The sequence below is a fragment of the Suricata suricatta genome, chromosome 12, assembly GCF_006229205.1.
Source record: "Suricata suricatta isolate VVHF042 chromosome 12, meerkat_22Aug2017_6uvM2_HiC, whole genome shotgun sequence".
NCBI classification, from domain to species: domain Eukaryota; kingdom Metazoa; phylum Chordata; class Mammalia; order Carnivora; family Herpestidae; genus Suricata; species Suricata suricatta.
The window spans coordinates 19,675,380-19,697,549 of NC_043711.1; the positions used below are offsets into that span (position 1 = coordinate 19,675,380).

At 45.7% G+C, this 22,170-nt stretch overlaps 2 protein-coding genes across 13 annotated transcripts in view; one reads left to right on the plus strand and one right to left on the minus strand.

The window, feature by feature from the left end:
- The window catches only part of RBM15B (RNA binding motif protein 15B), a 3,078-nt gene extending 297 nt beyond the window's left edge, over positions 1-2,781 (plus strand). Inside the window, exon 2 of the mRNA XM_029917876.1 lies at positions 2-2,781. Coding sequence (XP_029773736.1) covers positions 2-2,452 — 2,451 coding nt within the window. The 3' untranslated portion in view covers positions 2,453-2,781. The remainder of the gene's footprint in view (position 1) is intronic.
- DCAF1 (DDB1 and CUL4 associated factor 1) overlaps positions 1-22,170 on the minus strand; it is a 73,547-nt gene that overhangs the window by 3,678 nt on the left and 47,699 nt on the right. The window contains exons 23-26 of one of the 12 annotated variants that reach the window (XR_003900694.1): positions 10,934-11,186; positions 7,074-7,165; positions 6,091-6,167; positions 4,516-4,585 (exon numbers count right to left, since the gene is read on the minus strand). Coding sequence is in view for 4 of the 12 variants with exons in the window: in XM_029916018.1 (XP_029771878.1) it covers positions 7,107-7,165; positions 10,934-11,186 (312 nt within the window). In the remaining 8 variants the exon portion in view is untranslated. Of the gene's footprint in view, positions 1-1,887; positions 2,405-2,689; positions 3,321-4,515; positions 4,586-6,073; positions 6,168-6,194; positions 7,166-10,933; positions 11,187-11,978; positions 12,356-22,170 lie in introns of those variants that run through there. The other 11 variants (XR_003900692.1, XR_003900689.1, XR_003900690.1 and 8 more) reach the window with 11 other exon arrangements.

The following is a 22,170-nucleotide window of genomic DNA, read 5'->3' on the forward strand; positions in this document are numbered from 1 at the left end:
TAATCACCGTGCGAGCAGCGGCCGCTCTTCGGGCTCGGGCGCCGGCGGCGGGGGACGCGGCGGCAAGGCCTCCGGGGACCCAGGCGCTTCAGGTGCTTCGCCTCGCGCGTCTCCGCTGCCGCCACCTCCTCCACCGCCCGGGGCCGAGCCCGCAGGTCCCGGCTCGTCGGCGGCCGCGCCTGAGTACAAGACGCTGCTCATCAGCAGCCTGAGCCCTGCGCTGCCCGCAGAGCACCTCGAGGACCGGCTCTTCCATCAGTTCAAGCGCTTCGGCGAAATCAGCCTGCGCCTGTCGCACACGCCAGAGCTGGGCCGCGTGGCCTACGTGAACTTCCGGCACCCGCAGGACGCACGCGAGGCCCGCCAGCACGCCCTGGCCCGCCAGCTGTTGCTCTACGATCGGCCGCTCAAGGTGGAGCCCGTGTATCTGCGCGGCGGTGGTGGCGGTGGCGGGAGCAGCCGGCGAAGCAGCAGCAGCAGTGCTGCCGCCTCCACGCCGCCCCCGGGTCCGCCCGCCCCCGCGGACCCACTTGGCTACCTGCCGCTGCACAGCGGCTACCAGTATAAGCAACGCTCGCTGTCCCCCGTAGCCGCCCCCCCGCTGCGGGAGCCCCGTGCTCGCCATGCCGCCGCAGCCTTTGCTCTGGATGCTGCTGCCGCAGCCGCAGTGGGACTGTCCCGGGAGCGGGCCCTGGACTACTACGGGCTTTACGATGATCGCGGGCGCCCCTATGGCTACCCAGCCGTGTGCGAGGAGGACCTGATGCCTGAGGATGACCAGCGTGCCACGCGCAACCTCTTCATCGGGAACCTGGACCACAGCGTGTCTGAGGTGGAGTTGCGGCGGGCCTTTGAGAAGTACGGCATCATCGAGGAGGTGGTCATCAAGAGACCTGCCCGTGGCCAGGGCGGTGCGTATGCCTTCCTCAAGTTCCAGAACCTAGACATGGCCCACAGGGCTAAGGTGGCCATGTCAGGCCGGGTGATTGGCCGCAACCCCATTAAGATAGGCTATGGCAAGGCTAACCCCACCACTCGCCTCTGGGTGGGTGGCCTGGGACCTAACACCTCACTGGCTGCTCTGGCCCGGGAGTTTGACCGCTTTGGGAGCATTCGGACCATTGATCACGTCAAGGGAGATAGCTTTGCTTACATCCAGTATGAGAGCTTGGATGCAGCCCAGGCCGCCTGTGCAAAAATGAGGGGTTTTCCCTTGGGTGGTCCAGACCGAAGGCTGCGCGTGGATTTTGCCAAAGCAGAGGAGACGCGATATCCCCAGCAGTACCAGCCCTCACCCCTCCCTGTGCATTATGAGCTGTTGCCAGACGGATATACCCGGCACCGAAACCTGGATGCAGACCTGCGGGTGCGGGATAGGACCCCTCCACACCTCCTGTACTCAGACCGAGACCGGACCTTTTTGGAAGGGGACTGGACCAGCCCTAGTAAAAGCTCTGACCGCCGAAACAGCCTGGAGGGGTACAGCCGCTCAGTGCGTAGCCGGAGTGGGGAACGCTGGGGAGATGGGGACAGGGGCCTGCCCAAACCCTGGGAGGAGAGGCGGAAGCGGAGGAGCCTTTCCAGTGACCGTGGGAGGACAACCCACTCCCCTTACGAGGAACGGAGCAGGACCAAGGGTGGTGGGCAGCAGGTGGACCGGGGCTCTGACCGCACTCCTGAGCGCAGCCGTAAGGAAAATCACTCTAGTGACGGGACCAAGGAGTCAAGCAGCAATTCCCTCAGCAACAGCAGACATGGGGCTGAGGAGCGGAGCCACCACCACCACCATGAGGCTCCTGACTCTTCCCATGGGAAGAAGACACGAGAGAGCGAGCGCAATCATCGGACCGCTGAGGCTGAGCCCAAACCTCTGGAAGAGCCAAAACATGAGACCAAAAAGCTCAAGAATCTTTCTGAGTATGCCCAGACACTGCAGCTGGGTTGGAATGGGCTCCTAGTGTTGAAAAACAGCTGCTTCCCGACATCTATGCACATCCTAGAGGGGGACCAAGGGGTTATCACTGGCCTCCTCAAAGACCACACTTCTGGGAGCAAACTGACCCAGCTGAAGATCGCCCAGCGCCTACGACTGGACCAGCCCAAGCTCGACGAGGTCACGCGGCGCATCAAGCAGGGGAGTCCCAATGGCTATGCAGTGCTCCTAGCCACCCAGGCGACCCCCAGCGGGCCTGGCACTGAGGGGATGCCCACGGTGGAGCCAGGCCTACAGAGGCGGCTTCTCAGGAACCTGGTCTCCTACTTGAAACAGAAGCAGGCCGCGGGGGTGATCAGCCTGCCGGTGGGTGGGTCCAAGGGCAGAGACAGCACCGGCATGCTCTATGCCTTCCCGCCCTGTGACTTTTCACAGCAGTACCTCCAGTCAGCACTGAGGACATTGGGGAAGCTAGAAGAAGAACACATGGTGATAGTTATAGTAAGAGACATTGCCTAGCCCAAACTTGTTTCCAGCTCCGCGTTTGTGTCACAAAAGCAGTTATTTTAAAATCTGATTCCCCACATCCTACCCCCTTGGTTTGAATTCTCTGCTGGGTTATTTCGGTTCGTTTGGTGGGGGACCAGAGTCCTGACCCCTACCAACACTAAGTTCTTAGATTTTTGAGGGTTTTTTACAGCGATGAGAAAAGGGACTCCTGTCACATTGATTTCTAGTGTACAAGATACTGTCTGCTGTGTTCTGTATTTTTTTATTTTTTGACTAACTGTATGAAAAGTTGTCAGTAAAGCCTTTGTCAGAGGATGGATTTTTTAATCCTGTTCAGAGTCCTGGTTTAATCAAGTTTTTCCCACTGCACGCACACAAATGCGCCATCTTTGCAGCACTGTTGTAGCCCAGAGCCCTGCTGGATTGGTGGCTCTCAGTCCCTCAGCTCTTTGGGCTTAGTCAGGACTGTGTTCACATTTTTAACCTTGGCTGAGAGCAGTTGGGCTTCAGTTTGCCCTGCACCCTGCCTTGCCTGCCTGAGCAAAGCCCATGCAAAGAAAAGGGGTGAACATAAGGTCTATAAACCAGCAGCTGTGGTAGTTTTGGAGTTTTTGTTTTGTTGCCCTAAATGTGTGCGTTCATCTGCTTGCGGTGTAGCTCTTGGACAAGATGCCCAATCTGGAGGTCTCTTTGCGAGCAGGTGGTCTAGCAGTTGTGTGGTCTTGTAGTCATGGGGAAGAGCGGTGTAGTATCGGTGCCGGGGGTCTCGACATCACATATCCACGTTGGTTCCCCTTCATGTTCAGTCTCTAAGCCTTAACCTTGCAGCCCAGGAACACTTAGTTGGAGACCAAGCTGTCTCAGAATCCCAGGGACACTAGAAGCCAAATGTGGGAATGGAGGGTGAGAGAAGGAAGCCTCTTTTGGCTATTGATTGAACTTGACCCAATGTTTGTGAATTCTGGTTCTTCCTTTGGCTATTTGTGGCTGGTGCATCAAAGGATTGGGCCTCTGCCCAATCACTAGAGCTTTTGTGAGAGACACTGAATCCCTAGATGGAAGACATTTTGCAATGCTACAAGGGAACACTGGGTTAAGAAAATGTTCTTAATTGGCAAAACCTAGTGCTCTCAACCTCTTGCCCTGCTGCTGAGGTGGAACCACTGGTAGAAAGGTGCTTCTGTGGGGAAATGCGGTCATGGGTACCAAGCTTTGGCTTGTTGACCTGAATGGCTCTGACTAGCATTGCACAAGCGAGGGGGCAATGTGGAGGCATCCTCGAGCTGGGAGGGACCCTTGAATTACTAATATTGTCATCACTGGTGTCTAGTGAGGTCATAGGGCAAATGACACCAGCACCACTGGAGATCAGAGAGGAAACCAGTCATACAGCAGTTGTCCCCATGTCCCAAAAGGCTCATTGTCAGAGCTGAGGGACAGCGGAAGCCCCAGTAAGAGAAATGAACCCCCAGAAGACCAGGAACCGTAGGTTCTGTTGGCCATGCCACTCTGGCCTGGTTCACTACCCCAGCTGAGCAAGGAAACACAAGTGGCAACCCGGATGTTTTCAGAGTTGTGAGGTGGACACTGAGGCTCAGTGTGTCCTGCATGGAGGATACATGCTTTTCCACAAGGACAGTGAAGGAGGTGGCTTTTAGGGACCTCGGAGATTTAAAATGAACAGGGAGGATACTTGGGCAAGTACTGCTCACTGGGCTAAGGCTAGTGCTCATGAGAGAACATGTTCGTTCATGACAGAAGACCTTAAAGGAGGTGTTAAATGTGTTTGCTTGTTTGTCCTTGAGCTGTCGCAACACCTGCAGGGTGTCTGAGCAAGTCTATGGGTACCACAGCTCCACCATCCCAGGGTAGCTCATGCTGCCAGGAGGAGTGGCCCTTATCTTGTTCAGAGCAAATGAGGTAGGGGTGACCTGAAGGCACATCAAAGTGCTTCCTGCAGATCTTCGAGAAATGCCTGGGTCACAGGCCAGAGTTGCCTTGTCCCTTTAAGTCCAAAACTTCTCTGGGCTGTTCCTTCATAGAGTGGGTGCTCAAAACCCAGAATACTATACCTCCTAGCATTCCCAGATGGAAACCTGCAGAAGACACTTGACTTGTCCACTCTTTAGGGATAGGTGCTCTCTGGCCCCAAAAGGAAATACAGAGTTTTAGTCAAGAACCACTGCCTACTGTGTGACCTTCTTCTCTTTCCTGGACCCTCTTTCTCAACCACTTCCTTTCTTTGGCTCTTAAGACAAAAGGTTCTATGACCTTCTCTCAGAAAGGCCTTGGCCAGTACTAGAAAGGGTAAGTCAGATGGTCTAGGCACTGGTTGATTTCATTTCAGCCTGCCCCAGAGAGAACAATTTAACTGCAGCCGTCAAACACCTCCACCTAGTGGTTTGGACCCTAAGGTGTCGCTTAAGGGCAAAAAAGAGTAATAATCAACCTGAGGCAAAAACATTTGTCTCGTTATTGGTTTGCTAGTGTTGTACAGGTTTCTTCCTAAGTGACTCCGATCTTAAGCCCTGGTATAGTAAGAAACAAGAGCGGATGTCTCCTTAAGCCTCTCAGGGCGCCTCCCTAAAGGCGTGTTGTCAAGTCAACCAGAACTCTGCTTTCCTGCTGGAGGTCCCCATCTCCACCCCAGAGACCTGACGGCACTCCCAAGAGCTGCTGGCAGAGTTCAGGGACACAGCCAGTGGCTCAGCTGAGCTCCGGTCTAGAATATAGTGCTTTTTACTTCTGGCCTTTTAACCTGCTTTCTCCTGCATCCAGCACCAGCAATCAAGGTTACTCCACAGGTCGGGGGTTAGCAACCCATTAAAGCTGAGGCATGAAGCAACGGGAGCTGAGACCTCTGCTCTCTAAAGGACCAAAAGCTACTTGTAGGACGCAGGCCCGCTTCAGTGTGTATGACAAATTGTATCGTGCTCCAAAGCCCAGGAGGGCTTTGCCAGCCCCTGGTGAGTTTTAGCCATGTTGTCCTGTTTACTTCACAACCAAATTTGTCCCCTCTTCTCTTGGTAAAGAGAGAGAAAAGTCTCTAGCCATGTGAAACCTACATAATAGAAACCAAGAAGCTATTATTTGGGTGAAGTCAAAGGAAGAGACTAGGGTCTACTCATTGGGGAGGAACACAGGGTGAGGCAGGGAAGTGAAATGGTCAGAGCAGTGGCACTTTCCTGGCAGCACAGTTTAACCAACCGCAGGCTGATTTTTGGAGGCCCGAGACCCCATCTGCAAACCCATCCTGCCCAACCCCCACTGTTCCCAAACCGCCAAAAGTGAACCACTCCGGTCAGCTATTACTATCCCTTGAGGAAACCATAGTGACAGTCCCCCAACTAAAAAGATGGCCAAAACATTTTCACTCCTTAGCCTTGCCAGCATGTTCTCCAAAACTTCCCAGGACCCCTAACTAGCTAGCTCCACCAAATCTGTACCACAGAGCTGCCCTTTGAGTCAGAACCCGGGACAGAGATGTGCCCAACGTGGACAATGCCCGAGCCCCTCCTCCACTGCTGCGTGGCTCTCGGGCAGGGACCGATACTCCCTCTGGAGCATGGCTGCAGACCAGGGCTAGACACTGCGACTGAGCCGCCTTTCCCCCCAGAGAGCTTTATTTGGGCAGAGTGTGTTCTCACCTCCTTCCTGGTCTGCCTCTCCTGGAGGGCGTCTTCTCTACGGACTGGCTAGAGCTGCAGGGAAAGGGACCACGACACTTTGGTAAAAGAGAACAGGGAAAGGCCATGAACAAAGACAGACTTGTAGTTTATTTTGTATTTTTTTTTTTAAATAAATACACTTTACATTAAAGAAAAGGCCTTTGATTTGTAATTTCCACATTGGGGAGAAAGGGAAGAAAAAAATTTTTGAAAAACTGAATCACAAAGAAAAATAGAGGGAGTGAACTTATATCCTAAGTTCCCTCAACTCCACAAAACCAATATCCACAACGACCTTGCTGCCCCCAAACCATGAAGGTGGATGAACCTGGGCATTTACTCAGCAAATAAGCAGTGCCTTCCTCCCCACCTCGGGCACGAAGGAAAACAAATTAACCTGACAGCATATGAGGCAACAAAACAGGTTAAAAAATCATATATTATATTTATAATAAAATATTCTTAATCCTTATCAATTTAAGAAACCACGATTTTCCTTTTCATTTAAATACGTGTGTAAAAATGCCTCTGTATTGTTCTTTAGACATCATTTTCTTCCATAGAAAATGAAGTGCAGGGACAAGAGACCTGGTGGATATAAGTTCATACCCTCAGTTATAAATGCCTGTTTTTTTTTTTCTTTTTAAGTTTTATAAAAAACTATTTCTTGTTCTTTAAGTAAAGAACATTATACAAAGAAAATATATTGTGAAATAACCCCAGAGACATGTCCCTTCCCCCCCTTGAGGAAAGAGCTGTCCATCCTAGAAGGGGGAAGCAGAATAGGGCCTAAACCCTGTTGTCTTTTTTTGTGGTTGTTATTGTTTTAGAAGGACCCTCGGATTCCAGTGAGGCTCTCTAAGCCATAATCCTCTGAATGCAGGGCATGCAGTTCCTTAAAAGACCGCCCCGGGAGTTAGGGAAGAGAAGGTGTTCTGAATTCATCTGACTCAGTCTCTCGCCTGTCACAAATGTCTTCCACGTGGCACGGCTCCTCACTCATTCAGAGATAAGATGATGTCATCTTCCAAATCAGAGTTGTCAGAGCTGTCCGCTGAAAGGGAAGAAGACGGAGAGACTGCATTACGCACTAGGCTCACAGGAACCTTTTAGGAAGGAAACACCTACATACACATTTATGCCTAAGCAGAGTTAATTGCCAGTTTCCAGAAAGAAGAAAACACATCAATTAACTCCTTGGAGCTGTCTCTGGAGAATATACTTGTTGGCAACAGTGGCCACTCCTGGGACCTCTTGCTCTCGTGCCTTTCAAAGGGTCTGAACACAATGCTCTCTGCTTTCTAGAGGTTCTTCCTGCCTGGTGGCCCTAAAGGGACAGGGCAAGCCCTAAAGCTTCTGCATGGCTGCAAAGGGGCAGGGCTGACAGAGCAATGAGCGAGCCTTCATAGCCCTTTGGCCTCAGGTCCTTCAGGGATGGGTGCACAGACATGCCCGATCCCCCTAGAACCACTAAAAAGGGAGGCTGAGCCCAAGCAAGAGTTAAATTCCTCTTAAACTCAACAACTTTCTTATCAGAAGACCTCACAAAGGTAGAGAATGTCAACCAAGGATTCATTCCTCTGTAAGTTCTGAATATAATCAGCAGAGAACAAGTTCCCAAAAAGGTACAGGCCAGCATGCAGCAACACCTAGAAACTCTGGGCTGGAGGCCAGCAGGGAGTCGCAATGACACTGTGGAAGGTGGCAACATGTCTCTGGCACAAGAGGAGCACTCCACTTGACCATCGGCCTTCTCAGGCAGTGAACAGACCACATTAACACCTCTGGAAGGATCCACTGAGGAATGAAACTAGGCAAAAGAACCTTCAAAATGAGGTATAAACACCATTGCCTGATCAACATTGGAGGGAAACATAGTACCTAGGCTCCCAAGGACTCTACTACTTGCTGAGGGAAGGTGAGGGAAAGGTCCTGGTGCCCCCTTTGATTACAGCTCAGAAAGTCGTGATGCCATTGTTAACTTGGTCTCCAAGGAGGGAGACAGATTATGAGCGGGAGCCTTGCAAATGCCCACAGGCTGTGGGGTTCCCACATAGAGAGGAACACCAATGGTTCAAAACAATTCCCCATTAGCCTTTCCCAGATACCAGAGAATCAACTCTCAGGAAAGCTGAGGTAAGAAGAATGCATGTTCCCAACCTTCCTTCATTCACTACAATCTCCTTTATGGAAAAAACTGAAGTGGATAAGATAAAATGAGCAAACAGACAACTGTGATACAAGAAAGTCCTGAATGTAAATAAGAGAGGACTGGAAAAGCCAGTACTCCTGGGTCTACAAGGGCACAAGCACAGTCTGACTAATGGTGAGGAGCAAGGAGGTCAGGGCAGGAAGATCAAGAGACCGCCTGGGCTGAACCAAATGGCCTCATCAGCTTCTCTCCTGCAAGAACTCCAGGAGGAAGCGCCAACAGAAAAAGGTAGGGCCTGCTCTCCACAGCCGAGCACAGCACCGTGTCCCGGCCGTGGCAGACCTCCTGAGAGTCCCCCAGTGCCTCGGCAATGGCTGATCCAACAATGCCAGACCGCCTGCTGACACCTGACCATCAGCTGTGCAGCTGCTAAGAGTCTTAACAACTCTGTATCATGTCTATGGAGTATAAATGCAGCTGCACAAGGACTGTGACACAGTCTTCTTTAACAAGTTAACTGGCAGATGCAGGGTCTGAGAGAAGCTCAGGGCCTGGGCACAGACTCCATTCTTGGTGGTCAGGTGACAGGACTTCTTTCTATAGCTTCCTTAGCCTCTTCTCACCCGCAAGTGTTGAAGAGACCCAACCCCAGACCCTGGTCAGGACCTTTCCCTCTGAAAGGCCCTCTGAGGCAAAGGCACTCTAGATATAAGAAATCAATCCCTGCAGTGTTTAACCTGCTGCTCTCCAACACACACGCTTTTGGGGCAAGCAGAACTGACTGCAACAGAGAAACACACAAGACTTCAGAGTCAAGGTGTTTTCACTTCCTAGGGCTGGGGTTCTGCATGTGAAACTGATCGCTGGCTCTCTAAAACCCAGGGCCTAGCAAAGTTATGGGGTGGCACAGGGCTGTGGTTTTCAATAGTCTCAATGCCTTCCATCACATCCTAAAAGGGCTACATGAGCTCAAAAAGGTTAACAGCTAATGCTCTGGATGAGTAGTGTGACGCAAAATACCAGCAAACCAAGGGTCCAGAGAATGCTCTCTCTGCTCTGTTGTAAGCTCCTGGGGAGGCGGGGAGAGGTCTCTACAAAACAGACGGCAGGGCAGTACATGCTATATCCATGCTGCCTCCACATCACCACCGCAGTTCTGGAGCCCAAGCGGAAATGTCCTCAAGTGATCTACTATGGCATATTCACATCATAATCTTCCCACCAAAATAAAGTAACATTCTTGTTGCTAAAAGAATTAAGGTTTTCCAGATTACCTCTTAAGCCTAAAGGAATTTCCTAAAGAGTTAATAAAGGAGGTTTATAGTAATTTTATAGGCCAAATACAAATTTAGTATATTCAAATTCAAAATAAAAAAAATGAGTGACCCTCTCCTGTCAGGAGCACCCCTGCCAGCTGCGTTCCTGGCCTTCCTTGTTACTTGCAATTGAAGGAAACACAATTTGTACCCCACGTGGCACTATTCACAGATGACAAAAACTTTACTAAAAATTGTCCTTTTACTCCCATCAACACTGTCATGTGTCCATGACCCTTAGTCCCTCTTACCTGACTCTCTGACCATGGCTAGGGACAAGGCAAGTCCTCCTCCACTGAATGACCTCAACCTCCACTACAGGAAAATGGAAGCTGGTAAAGAGCAGATGAGCAGATAGAGAAGGCACTCCCTCCCAGCCCTCACAGAGCCTCCTCAAGATCCAACTTCAGGAAGAGAACTTATGTAGGAAAGTCTCCCTTACGCCGACTGCCTTCCATCACGAGGGCTAGAAGTACATCTAAGATTTATCCCAAATTAATTGGATTTGGGTCACTGTGGAATAGAATCTTTTATACATATGCGTAAATATATACTGTAACCATCCTCTGCTAACACACAAACACACCCCCCCTTCCTCCTACCATCAAACACCAATGATTATAAAAAACCAAGCAACTACTATGAAGAGGTTTGGCATAAGTTGGGCCTAGCCAGCACACAGTATTTCCTCTAAATGAATTTCATGTAAATGTTCTATATCTGTGCTATTCAATATGGTAAACACATGTGGCTACCAAGTACTTCAAATGTAGGCGTGAAATGAGGAATTTTTAGTTTAATTAAAATTTTAATGGCTGCATGTGGCTGGTAGCCACCATATTAGGCATAATACCTGCCATAGTTGGGAGAATGCTGGCTGTGTAGCTACATGAAAATGGCTGGTATGAGAGAGAGTACTCCCCAGTCAGCCAGGGTAGCACAAGGAAGAACCAGGACCAGAGCACACACGTCACAGTGATGCAGCCACATATGTCCTTTTGAAAGGGGCAGAATATAACTACAGAGCCAGCAAACTCTTAGAACTAACAGCTGGTTTATCTGGGTTTCATTAGCATCGTCAGGGGTCAACCTGACTTCAGAAACTTGTCCTACAGAGAAATTACGAAGAAAATTAGAGCTTGTTCTTGATAACTTTGAGTGGAGGTGGGGGCAAAACAGAAGCCAAGAGAAACCTTTGTTGCCTGGCCTCTAAGAAGGCTTAGGCAAAAGCACAGACCCGAGTGGTGAATCTACAGTTATGGGGCACAGAACCCTGGTGTGGCTTGCTGGCTGGGAGGGAAGGGCCCTCTCCCTGGGTGCCAAGGTTCAGCCTCAGGGTCGGCCCTACACTTACTGTCCCCCAGGATCAGTTCCACTTCCTCGTCCGCATCAGAGTCCTCGTCCTCCCCATCCTCTCCCTCCTCTAGAAGGTTTGCTAGCTCCTCATCAGAGGGAGAAAAGTCATTGTCCCCGTCCTCCCCTGCGTTCTCGTTGTTGTCATCCTCCTCCAGCTCCGCCTCCAGCAACTGGTCGGTGTCAAGCTCATCTAGGTCATCAGTGTCGTCATCATCCTCATCGTCATCTTCTTCCTCCTGTTCTTCCTCTTCCTGGTAAGAGAGCATGAGGTCCATTAGGAAAAACACAGAGGCCGGCCCATGTGGACCACATGGGGAGTCTTTCCCTCCTTTCCAAAGGACAGGGGAGGAAACTGTCAGAAGAGAGAGTGGTCATCTAGGTAATCTAATGAAGACTGAGACAAGCACAGACACATTCCCCAAGATTCTCAAAGAACCTCTCAGACAAGGATTACTGGTCACTCCACAAAGGGATTAATGGTCACAGAGCCCTTATCCAAGAAAGCACACAACTCACCTCACAGAGGTCTCTGCCATCAGCATTCTAGGTTCCTAAATAACTACTAACAAAACCCAGAGGGCTCTTCTCTCTCTCCTGCATCAACCAAACCAAGTAAAATCAGTTGGGCCACTGGAACAAAAGTGTCTACTGGAATCTAAAAAGCAATGCTTTAACAAGACAAAGGAAGAACACAGCTGCTGAGTCAGCTCCTAAGCCCTTCGAGTTCTTGCCCTTACTCTTAAAACCAAGGATCTGGGCAAACCTTTTAGCATAAGCATCCAATCATCTAACTGTCCAACAAAACTGACTTTTACTGGGCACCTGGGCAGCTCAGTCGGTTAAGCGTCCGACTTTGGCTCAGGTCATGATCTCACAGTTTGTGGGTTTGAGCTCTGTGCTGACAACTAGCTCAGAGCCTGGAGCCTGTCTTCAGATTCTGTGTCTCCCTCCCTCTCTGACCCTCCCCAGCTCACGCTGTCTCTCTCTCTTAAAAAAAAAAAAAAAAAAAAAAAAAAAAAATTAAAAAAATATTTTAAGCTGACTTTTACAATACACAACATAACAGATACCCACGTTTTCTGTTACAAGCCACACTCACAAAAAGCATGTTAGAGAAACTGTCCTTCCCTCCACATTCTTAAGAGATCTTTCCAAAGCAGGAAAACTACCAGAAAACTAACAAAATACTTGGTTCTGGGTACCCTGAGCTTTGTAAAGGATACATTCTGGCATCTGCCACAGAGTTCAGCTTTGCACTAGAATTCAAACTGTGTCCTTTCCTGCTTGAAATGAAAACAAGACACCTCTGCTTTGATAAGAATGACAGGTGTTCCCAAGTAAATGTAACCAACATTCACTTATCCTTCTGCTCAAACACCAACTGTCAACCTTGCCAGTAGCAAAGCACTTCTTCTAATTCCTGCAATAATAAAATATGAAATTTATTTAATACATTGCCCTAATGAAAGCCAAGAAAGAACAAGCCCAACATACACATAGAAAGAAATATGTAAAACACATTTTTAAAAGTGCTCCTACATGGCAATCACTTAAAAACCAAACATTCTGTGCTCACTTGGCCACTAGAGCTCATCAGCTATAAATTAAGCTTACTCACATTCAGCAGAGCCCTGCTTTATGGACATTTGATAATTTTGGAACCATCCTTTAGAGATTTTTTGACATGTTATTTGATCCAATGACTCAGACTTTTCAACAATTTCTGGCAGCTAGATGGGAAAAACTAATCCCTTTAAATATCCAGTAATCCTAAAGCCTGTACAAAAGTGTATACATTCTGGACCAGAGTCTGTATGCACTTGTGTGTGAAAGCACACGACAGCCTGAAAACTGTGTTCCGTATCACCTCCACAAGGATGGCTACTAAGAGTGCTTGGAGGCGGTAATAATAAACTGAGACGCAGACAGGCTCCTTAGCCCCTACAAGCACATCAGCTCATACAAATACTGAGAGAAGGGAGAAGGGCCAGAATTCAAGGAAATAATCCAAAGTGCTTACCAAATTACAACTTTTGCCTCTTTTTTCCAGACATATTTTCATGGCTTTGACCAAAATTAGTTTAATCCATTAATAAAGCACCACAGTTAAAAAACAAGTACATTAAATATGAGAGTATCCCAAAGCCCTGTGTTTCTAAGCCTCTATGGGACAAATATATAAAATTTAAGATGGCATAACTCATTTTTATTTTTGATTCTTAAATTAATACACAGTTACTGATAAGCACATTCAGCATTATTTAAAGACTATGGGACAGGCAAAATTGCCCAGGCTTTGGGATCAAACACACCTGAGTTAGAATCCTAGTCTTGCCAATTACATGTTATGTAAACCTGGGCAATTTACATAAATTTTCAATGTCCCATAACTTTTAAACGTCTACAGTTGAGTGGCTCTGTAAAAGGTCACACTGTTCAAACAGGTATCTGTTAGCTAGATAATTTAATAAGACCATTTGCTTTCATTTCAAAAAACATCAAAGCCTAGCTGATCCAAGAGAACTGCGGAAAAACCTCCTAAATCAAAAGCAATCCTAGAAAATAAGTCAGAGTGTGAGTTCTGAACCACAGATAATATTCCAAATTCCTCCAAAAGACTACAAATCCAACCTTTATTTAATCCTGAAGTAGAAGAAACAGTTTATATACATTCATCCCCGAAGGTCATGAGGTCTTATGGGACCATGACAGGGCAAGGGCAAGGAGTAGGAAGGGGAGCTGTACCTGAGTCTGAAGCAAAATCCATCACTTCATCATTTATACTCTATGGTTAATGGCCAATGCCGGTTTAATATATTGTTACACATGGATATGGCCATAAACTCACTTTCTAAATTTTAAATCTGATACCTGAGTCACGAAACCACGCTCACAAGATCTGTCCAAAATACTGTAGAATCTAATTCTATGGCTGAACCCAGTAGAGAGTTTAGGAAATAATTTCTGGAGCAATCTCTGCTGGTTTAAGTACCTGGTTGGTAACATGAGCCCCTCTCCTTCAGTGGAAGCCAGCCTTCCCCTCAAGTTCCGCAGAGCAGTCCTCTCTGGATCTCATCACCACAGCCCCTCACCTCCCACCCCACACACCTACCTTCCTTCACCACTACTCTCCACTGGCTTCTCACCTTCTCCAAAGAGCGTAAGCTTGCCCAGATCTACCCACTTCTCAATCCACACAGGCTCCACGTTACTTCCACCTAAACCCTATTCTGGGTCTCTAGACCCACTGCCACCTGCTCACGCATTCCCTAACTCTGTCTCTCTTCCTCTAACACTGGACAGTCTGGCTTCTGCCACTGAATCCAAACTCTACTGATGTGATACCTGACTTTAGGATGATTTATTCTGCCTCACAGGGCTGCTGTTAGGATTTTAAAGGGACACTTTTATGTGTCTACATGTACACATAATCATCTCTGGGAAAAGTGCCTGTCATATATGAAGTGTTCAACAGTAGTTTGTTTTTCCTATTACAAGGACTGAAAACCTTCTTAAAGGAAAAGGAAGGCCTGAATGGCCAATGGTGGTGCTTCTCTACAGTGACTGACACCAATCCTGGCCTCTGCACTGGGCTCATCTATACCTGAGCTCTTGCAGATCTCCTAGGCACACAGGTTCCTACAACTTTTATTTCTGCCTTTATATTTCCTAATTCCTAAATCTTAAACTCTCAGACAGCTCTACCCATTCGTACCAAAGAAACTTAAAATCCCTAATTCTAAAACTGAATCCAAAGCACCTCTAAACCTAGTACCTTTTCCACAGTTCTCCCAGTTACCAGGTGAAAATCTCAAACATCTTCCACTTCTTCAATGGCTTCACATCCAGTTGACTAGTGTTTCCCAAAAATCTCAGGTCCCTAGGACTCCCTCCTACCCACTCTCATTACACTCGCTGACCACATTCTCCCTCTTCCTCCCCATCTCCAGTCTCTCCAGCTCTCTATGGTCTTATCCTTTCCCAGATCCAAAACCCCAGGAGCTCCATAAACACTGTTCATGTTCCAGAATTACAACAGAAGTCCTATTTACTGAACATTTTACTAGTGCCAATTTCTATGAATCTCAATTTCGTATTAAAGAGGTGATTTAATTTAGTCAGTGGCTCCTATTCAGATAATAATCCTCAGAATCACCTGGGAAAAAGCTTTCCAAAATACATATTCCAGGATGACAGAACTAACCTTTAGGAATGAAGAGCTCATACAAGTGGATTTTGGAAAGGTTCCCCAGGAACTGTGAAGTGCACCCCTAATGAACCACTGCACAAGACGTCTTCTGCGGTACCTTCTAGTTCTAAAGTTCTACTTTTTTTGTAGTAATATACCCTCCCTATCCATAGACTCCTAATGACAGAACCAAAAAGGTGATTCCAGGTATTCCACTGACTTTCTCTGCTACATCCAACTGCCTTGTACTCTGGGACTGAAATAATGTGATTTTTTTAAATTAGTGCATTTGTTTTTAGACCATTCAGATTCCTTCTTGAATACATGTCTCTTTTTCCAAATAAACAGCTTTTAGCCTGTATTACATTCAAAAATGTAACCAACCTCTTACAAAACCAAACCTGTGGTCATACTTTAAGAATAGTTAATCTTGGGGAGCCAGGGTGGCTCAGTTGGTTAAGCGTCCGACTTCAGCTCAGGTCATGATCTCGCACAGTCTGAGTTTGACCCTGCGTCGGGCTTTGTGCTGACAGCTCAGAACCTGGGGCCTGCTTCTGATTCTGCGTCTCCACTCTCTCTGCCCCTCCCCTACTCATGCACACTCCCTCTCTCACTCTCTGTCAAAAATGAATATATGTTAAAATTTTTAAAATAATAATTAATCTAGGGGTGCCTGGGTGGCTCAGTCAGTTAAACATCTGACTCTTGGCTTCTGCTCAGGTCATGATCTCACGGTTTGTGAGTTCAAGCCCCACACTGGGCTCTGTGCTGACAGCATGGAGCCTGCTTATTATTCTGTCTCCCCTCTCTCTCTCTGCCCCTACCTCACTAGCATTCTCTCTCTCAAAAATAAACAAACTGTAAAAAATAAAAATAAATTTAAAAAAAGAATAGTTAATCCAAAAACTAGTAGGATAGCTTGGGGTACCTGGATGATTCACTCAGTCAGTTAAGCATCTGACAATTGGTTTGGGCTCAGGTCATGATCTCATACTTCATGGGTTTGAGCCCTGGTCAGGCTCTTCACTGATAGTGTGGAACCAGCTTGGGATTCTGTCTCCCTCCCTCTCAGCCCCTCTTCCCCTCACTCTCGCTCTCAAAAATAAACATTTAAAAATTAAAGTACATATACACATACATACCAGGATAACTTTATAAAATGTAATTAAAACCTAAGTCTACTCTCTTGACATTCTAACATGTCATATTTTTATGAAAGTTAAATTCTTGCTCCTCCTTTTGACACTTGTTCCTAGTGTTAACAATCGTTAAAATAAAAGGTTCATTTCAGAGTCACAAATACCTATGTATTTCTCTCCTTGTGGGCAGAAACTAACTCACATACATTTTAAAAATTTATGAGGGAGAAAAAGCCCTTTCACGAATCACTGACCAGGCTTACAGCAGGTGTATAATCAGTAAAGACTCTTAACATCCGCTTCTAGGCAATACAGAACACACAGGAAGCACAGCACACAGTGTGTCCCCGAGCCCAAAATGGAGTAGAGAAAAGAGAATATTATTCCCTTGTTTTTGTTTTTTTAATTTAAGGTTAACTATAACTAGTTGAAATGTATTGCTTTTTCAAATTCTAAGAACAATTATCAATTAACTAGTCTCTGGTTTTATAATTTTCCTAAAAGCCAACATCAAAGTTGGCTGATTTTTTAAAAACATGACACAAGACCCCAAAACCAGTGGATAATATGAGCTTTCACAAGTGACTGACTGACTTCTGCTTTCATCAAATGCCTGAAGGCTGGAGGACTAGAAACCTTAGGAACCAAATACCATGGATGTCAAATACATCATAGTGTGTTTTCGTTAAACAATATATTGATTCCATTCATCCCTTATTAATCTCCAAACTTATTTAAACATAAGCGTAAAAGACAACTATTTTTATGGTATATAAATTATATATCACTAAAGCTTTTTAAATAAATAACTGTATACAGGTACTTTATGCTGGACCATTTTCTCAGGTGGCAGCTAACCATTCATACTTCTGATTTTATTTTGCTAAGATGAAAAGGCAAATTCAAAGATGTCAGTCACAGGTGCCAGCATCCCTGAGCCATTTAAGTCAGACCTAGGACATCTGAGAAGACCTGAGAGCAGGTATCTAGACTAGAACAAAACTTTGAATGGCAAATGACTTGTAAGAAAATTAATTCTTTAATTTTAAAATTAGGTACACAAAGGAAAAATAGTTAAAAATAAAATGAAGCTGGCAGAGAGGAAAGAGGGAAATCTGATGGATAGTAAATACAGCAAAAACACTACTGCAAGATTCCAAGAGGAAATGTCAATCAACAGAATTCAGGGCACAAGGGGAACATGCTTGAACAGATATGGTCTATTCCACACTAAAACATCTCTAAATAAAAACCAAAAATGCGAAGGGCTTAAGAATAAAACCAGTTCTCTAACAAGGTCCTTCAAATGAAATGCAACAGATGATCCCTAAGGACAGTGGTGGCAATATGCAATGAAACAAGCCTTGAAATACAGAAAAAATACACCTGCACTGCCTACAGACACCGAGTCTCCTCCCACCTAAAAGCTTTTAGGTTCCTCCACAAACTGGGCCTTAGGGCCACTCGTTAGGACCCTCTTGAACCTGCCCCTCTCAACCCTGGTTTTCCATGACAGGAAAGCCTCTCTTTTTTCCTTCCTGCACCACAGTATCAGAAGTCCTAACACCTACCCTACCTGCCCCCTTTATAATCTCTTTCTCCCTTAACTTCTCAAAAACGAAAGTTAAACAGAAGCACAGGGGAAAAAATCATTAAGTCCATTCTCTTAAATTGTTCCTTTATGGTGGTCTCTTGCTTCCACACCCAGCCATGAAAAATTCACCTCTTATCACTTCGTGTCTGCAAGAACAATGAGGCCAACGGTGAGAATTGCAACCCTCCAGACCCCAAGGTGTCTAAGGCAATGTTACCTTCTCTTTTCTTAACCTTCTTCTTCAAAGATAATGGATGCCCCATGGACTGGACAGAGATGACAGTCCCCAGGTAAGACTTATTGCCACTCCCTCGTAAACTACAAGAATGTAGGTGGGTAGGAATAATGGTGTTGATAAATAACTTAAACCCAGTTTTTGCTTTAGATTTACAGTACAACATGTAACATCCAAAAAGCTTGAGACACAACTGATATCTGGTAGTGATCTACAGGTGATAAGGATAGTGATGAAAGAAGTTATAGAGGATAAGATGGTCTGCAGCCCCCTGTACCGTTGTAATATACTGACACATAGCTCAAAAACATCATATTCTTTATTCAAGGATAAACTACATCTTGTTTCATGACGGCTAAAGTGGAAAAAAGTATGATGCTTTAACGAAGTGGGATGTCTAAGGTAACAACAGCCCATGAGAATAAAAGACCAGACACTAATAAGAAACCAACCTAAGGCAACCACATGTTTGGAGGCTCTAACGCCACTTGCAAGCTCTGCCACCACAGGCACAAGTTAAATAGTACAGCACTCAAGAAAATATGAAGATCCATGTCACAAATAAACAAAAGCTCTCAAGTATCCTTCTGAAGACCTCTCCCTTTTACCCACATCACAGAACTCACACGAGCTTTAAACACTGCAGTCTCCTCTTACCCATGAAACCAAGGAAATCACTGAGGACCCTCCAAGCCATGCAGCTGGAAAGCATTAACAGAAATCCCTTCCACACTAGGGAATCCCTGGGCGCACTGGGTGAAGTGGTTTCAACTCCACAGCCTAATGGTCCGTTTTAATAAATATGCCATTCAAAAAACTATGGTACTGCTTCTGGTTTCCAGTGTGACATATAAGAAGCTTAAAGTTACCAACCCTAACACATAAAAAAGCTCAACAATCTGAAAAATCAACAACCCTTCTTAGATTCAACAGAGGTGGGGACAGAGAGGTACCATTGTCTCCAGAATTGGAGATACCAACAAAAAAAATGCAGAGAACTGCAACTTGTCAGAGCATAAACCCAAAAGGATAAACCCATGGGAACCAGTGCCAAGGCAGGGAAACCTGAACTGTAACTGACAAAATTTGCTAGACACAATTCTGAAGACAAATCCGAGAGATAAAAACTCCAGGGGGACCCAGTCACCAGGGCCCCCACACTTTTGTGAGTTTTACCTCCAGGAAGTTGACAAGGTTCTCAGTGAGTATCAGAGAAAAATCCCCTTGGGCTTCCAGCAGGAGGTGGAGGAGAACCATTTTGAAATATATCAGAATATTTTGTTTGTCTTTAAAAGGCCTGCCCTCAAGAGACACTATTTAACCAGAGCCTAACCTGCTGGGACGTCATCAGAGCCTAACTGACCTGGGGGAAGGGAAATCCAAATCCAGCCACTCTGACCATCCCATCCCTCCCAAAGGGGATGGAAAAGATTGAGAAACATGTGTGAAGTTCACAGTACAGAGGTATAGACTCATAAAACAGAGACCCACTTCTAGAACTATAAAAACCTTCCCTGCCCCACCCCTCACCACATCACTAAAGATCAATTTACAGCAATTCTTTTTACCCAGCATAGCATATCCAGCTATCAAGAAAAAATTACAAGACCTACGGGGGAAAAAACAGTTTAAAGAGACAGAACAAGCATCAGAACCAGACTTAGATATGGCAGGGGTTATCAGACCAGGAATATTAAACAACCATGATTAAGATGCTAAAGGGGCTCGCTAATGGATAAACTGGACCGCGTGCAAGATAGGCAATGGGAGAAGAGAGATGGAAATTCAAAGAAAGAACCAAAAAGAAATGCTATCAATCAGAAACACTGTGGCAGAAATGAAGAATGGCTCTGACGGGCTTTATTAGTAAACTGTACACAGCTAAGGAAAAGAATCTCTGAGCTTGAGGGCATCTCAATAGATACCACCAAAAGGGAGAGAAAGAAAGACTAAAAAAGACAGAACAAAATATCCAAGAACTAAGGATGAGTACAAAAGGAAAAACATACACATAATGGGAATTCTAGAAGAGAAAAAAAGGAACAGAAGAAATATTTGAATCAATGACTGAAAGTTTTGCCAAAATTAATGTCAGACACCACACCAGAATCCAATAGATATACCATGCTAACAATTTTAAAACACCAGGGTGACTGTATTACTTTCAAACAAAGCACACTTTAGACCAAGGAAAGTTATTAGTGATAAAGAAGGGCATTATGTGATGATAAAGGGGTCAATTCCCCCAAGAAAACATAATAATCCGTAACATACATGTGTTTAACAACAGGACATCGAAATACAGAAGAGAAAAACTGACAGAACTGCAAGGATAAAATAATGACTCCACTTATTGTAATGGAGACTTCAACACCCCTCTATCAGAAATGGAAAAATACATCAGGCAGGAAACCAGTAAGGACACAGTTGATCAATAAACTGAGTATTAATGGACATCTACAGACTACTTTGTCCAACAACTGAATACACAATCTTCTCAAGATCCCATGAAACATTCACCAAGACAGATGACATTCTGGGCCATAAAGCACACCTTAACAAATTTAAAATAGAAATCATAATAATGTCTGCTCTCAGCCCACAATGGCATTAAACTAAAAATCAATAACAGAAATATAGTTTAAAAACCCCCAAATACTTGGAGATTAAATTTTTTTAATGTTTATATTATTTTTGAGAGAGAGTGTGCAAGCATGAGCAGGGTAGGGACAGAAAGACAGGGAGACAACAGAATCTGAAGCAGGCTCCAGGCTCTGAGCTGTCAACACAGAGCCTGACATGGGCTCAAACCCATGGACTATGGGATCATGGCCTGAGCGAAAGTCCAATACTTAACCAACTGAGCAGCCAGGTGCCCCAAAATATTGGAGATTAAGCGACACACTTCTAGATAGCAATATTCAAAGAAGTCTCAAAAAATCCTTTGAACTAAATGAATATGCAAACACTTATAAAAATTTGGATATAGTGAAAGCAGTGCATAGAGGGAAAAAAATGCAAATTATTAGAAGGGCAGACCTAAAATCAATCAGCTAAGTTTCCACCTTGGGGAAAGAGAAAGAGAAGAGCAAATCAAAGGATTCTTGAGTGACTCAGTCAGTTGAGTGTCTGGCTGGCTCTTGATTGCAGCTCAAGTCATGATCTCATGGTTCATGAGACAGAACCTCCACCTAGGGGTCTGCACTGACAGCACAGAGCCTGCTTGGGATTCTCTCTCCCTCTCTCTCTCTCTCTGCCCCTCCCCTGCTGACATACTCTCTCTCAAAATAAATATATAAACTTAAAAAAAAAAAGAGCAAATCAAATCCAAAGCAAGCAGAAGAAAAGTAGGAACAGAAATTAAAGTAGAAATCAATGAAACTGAAAACAATTAATAGAGAAAACCAGTGCAGCCAAAAGCTGGCTCTTTAATTTTCTCTCTCTCTCTCTGCCCATCCCCTGCTCACACCCACTCTCTCTCTCTCAAAAAATAAACTTTAAAAATAAAATAAAATACACAAAAATTAACTCAAAATGGCTGAAGGACTTGAATGTGAGACAGGAAACCATCAAAACCCTTGAGGAGAAAGTAGGAAAAAACCTCCTAGACCTCCACCGCAGCAATTTCCTACTCAACACATCCTCAAAGGCAAGGGAAATGAAAGCAAAACTGAACTCTTGGGACTTCATCAAGATAAAAAGCTTCTGCACTGCAAAGGAAACAATCAAGAAGACTAATAGGCAATTGACAGAATGGGAAAAGATAGTTGCAAATGACATATCAGATAAAGGGCTAGTATCTAACATATACAAGGAACTCATCAAACTTCACACCCACAAAACAAATAACCCAGTGAAGAAATGGGCAGAAGACGTGAACAGACACTTCTCCAAAGAGGACATCCAGATGGCCTACAGGCACATGAATCGATGCTCAACATCACTCATCATCAGGGAAACACAAATCAAAACCACACTGAGATACCACCTCACGTCAGTCAGAGTGGCTAAAATGAACAAATCAAGAGACTATATAGATGCTGGCGAGGGTATGGAGAGATGGGCACCCTCCTACACT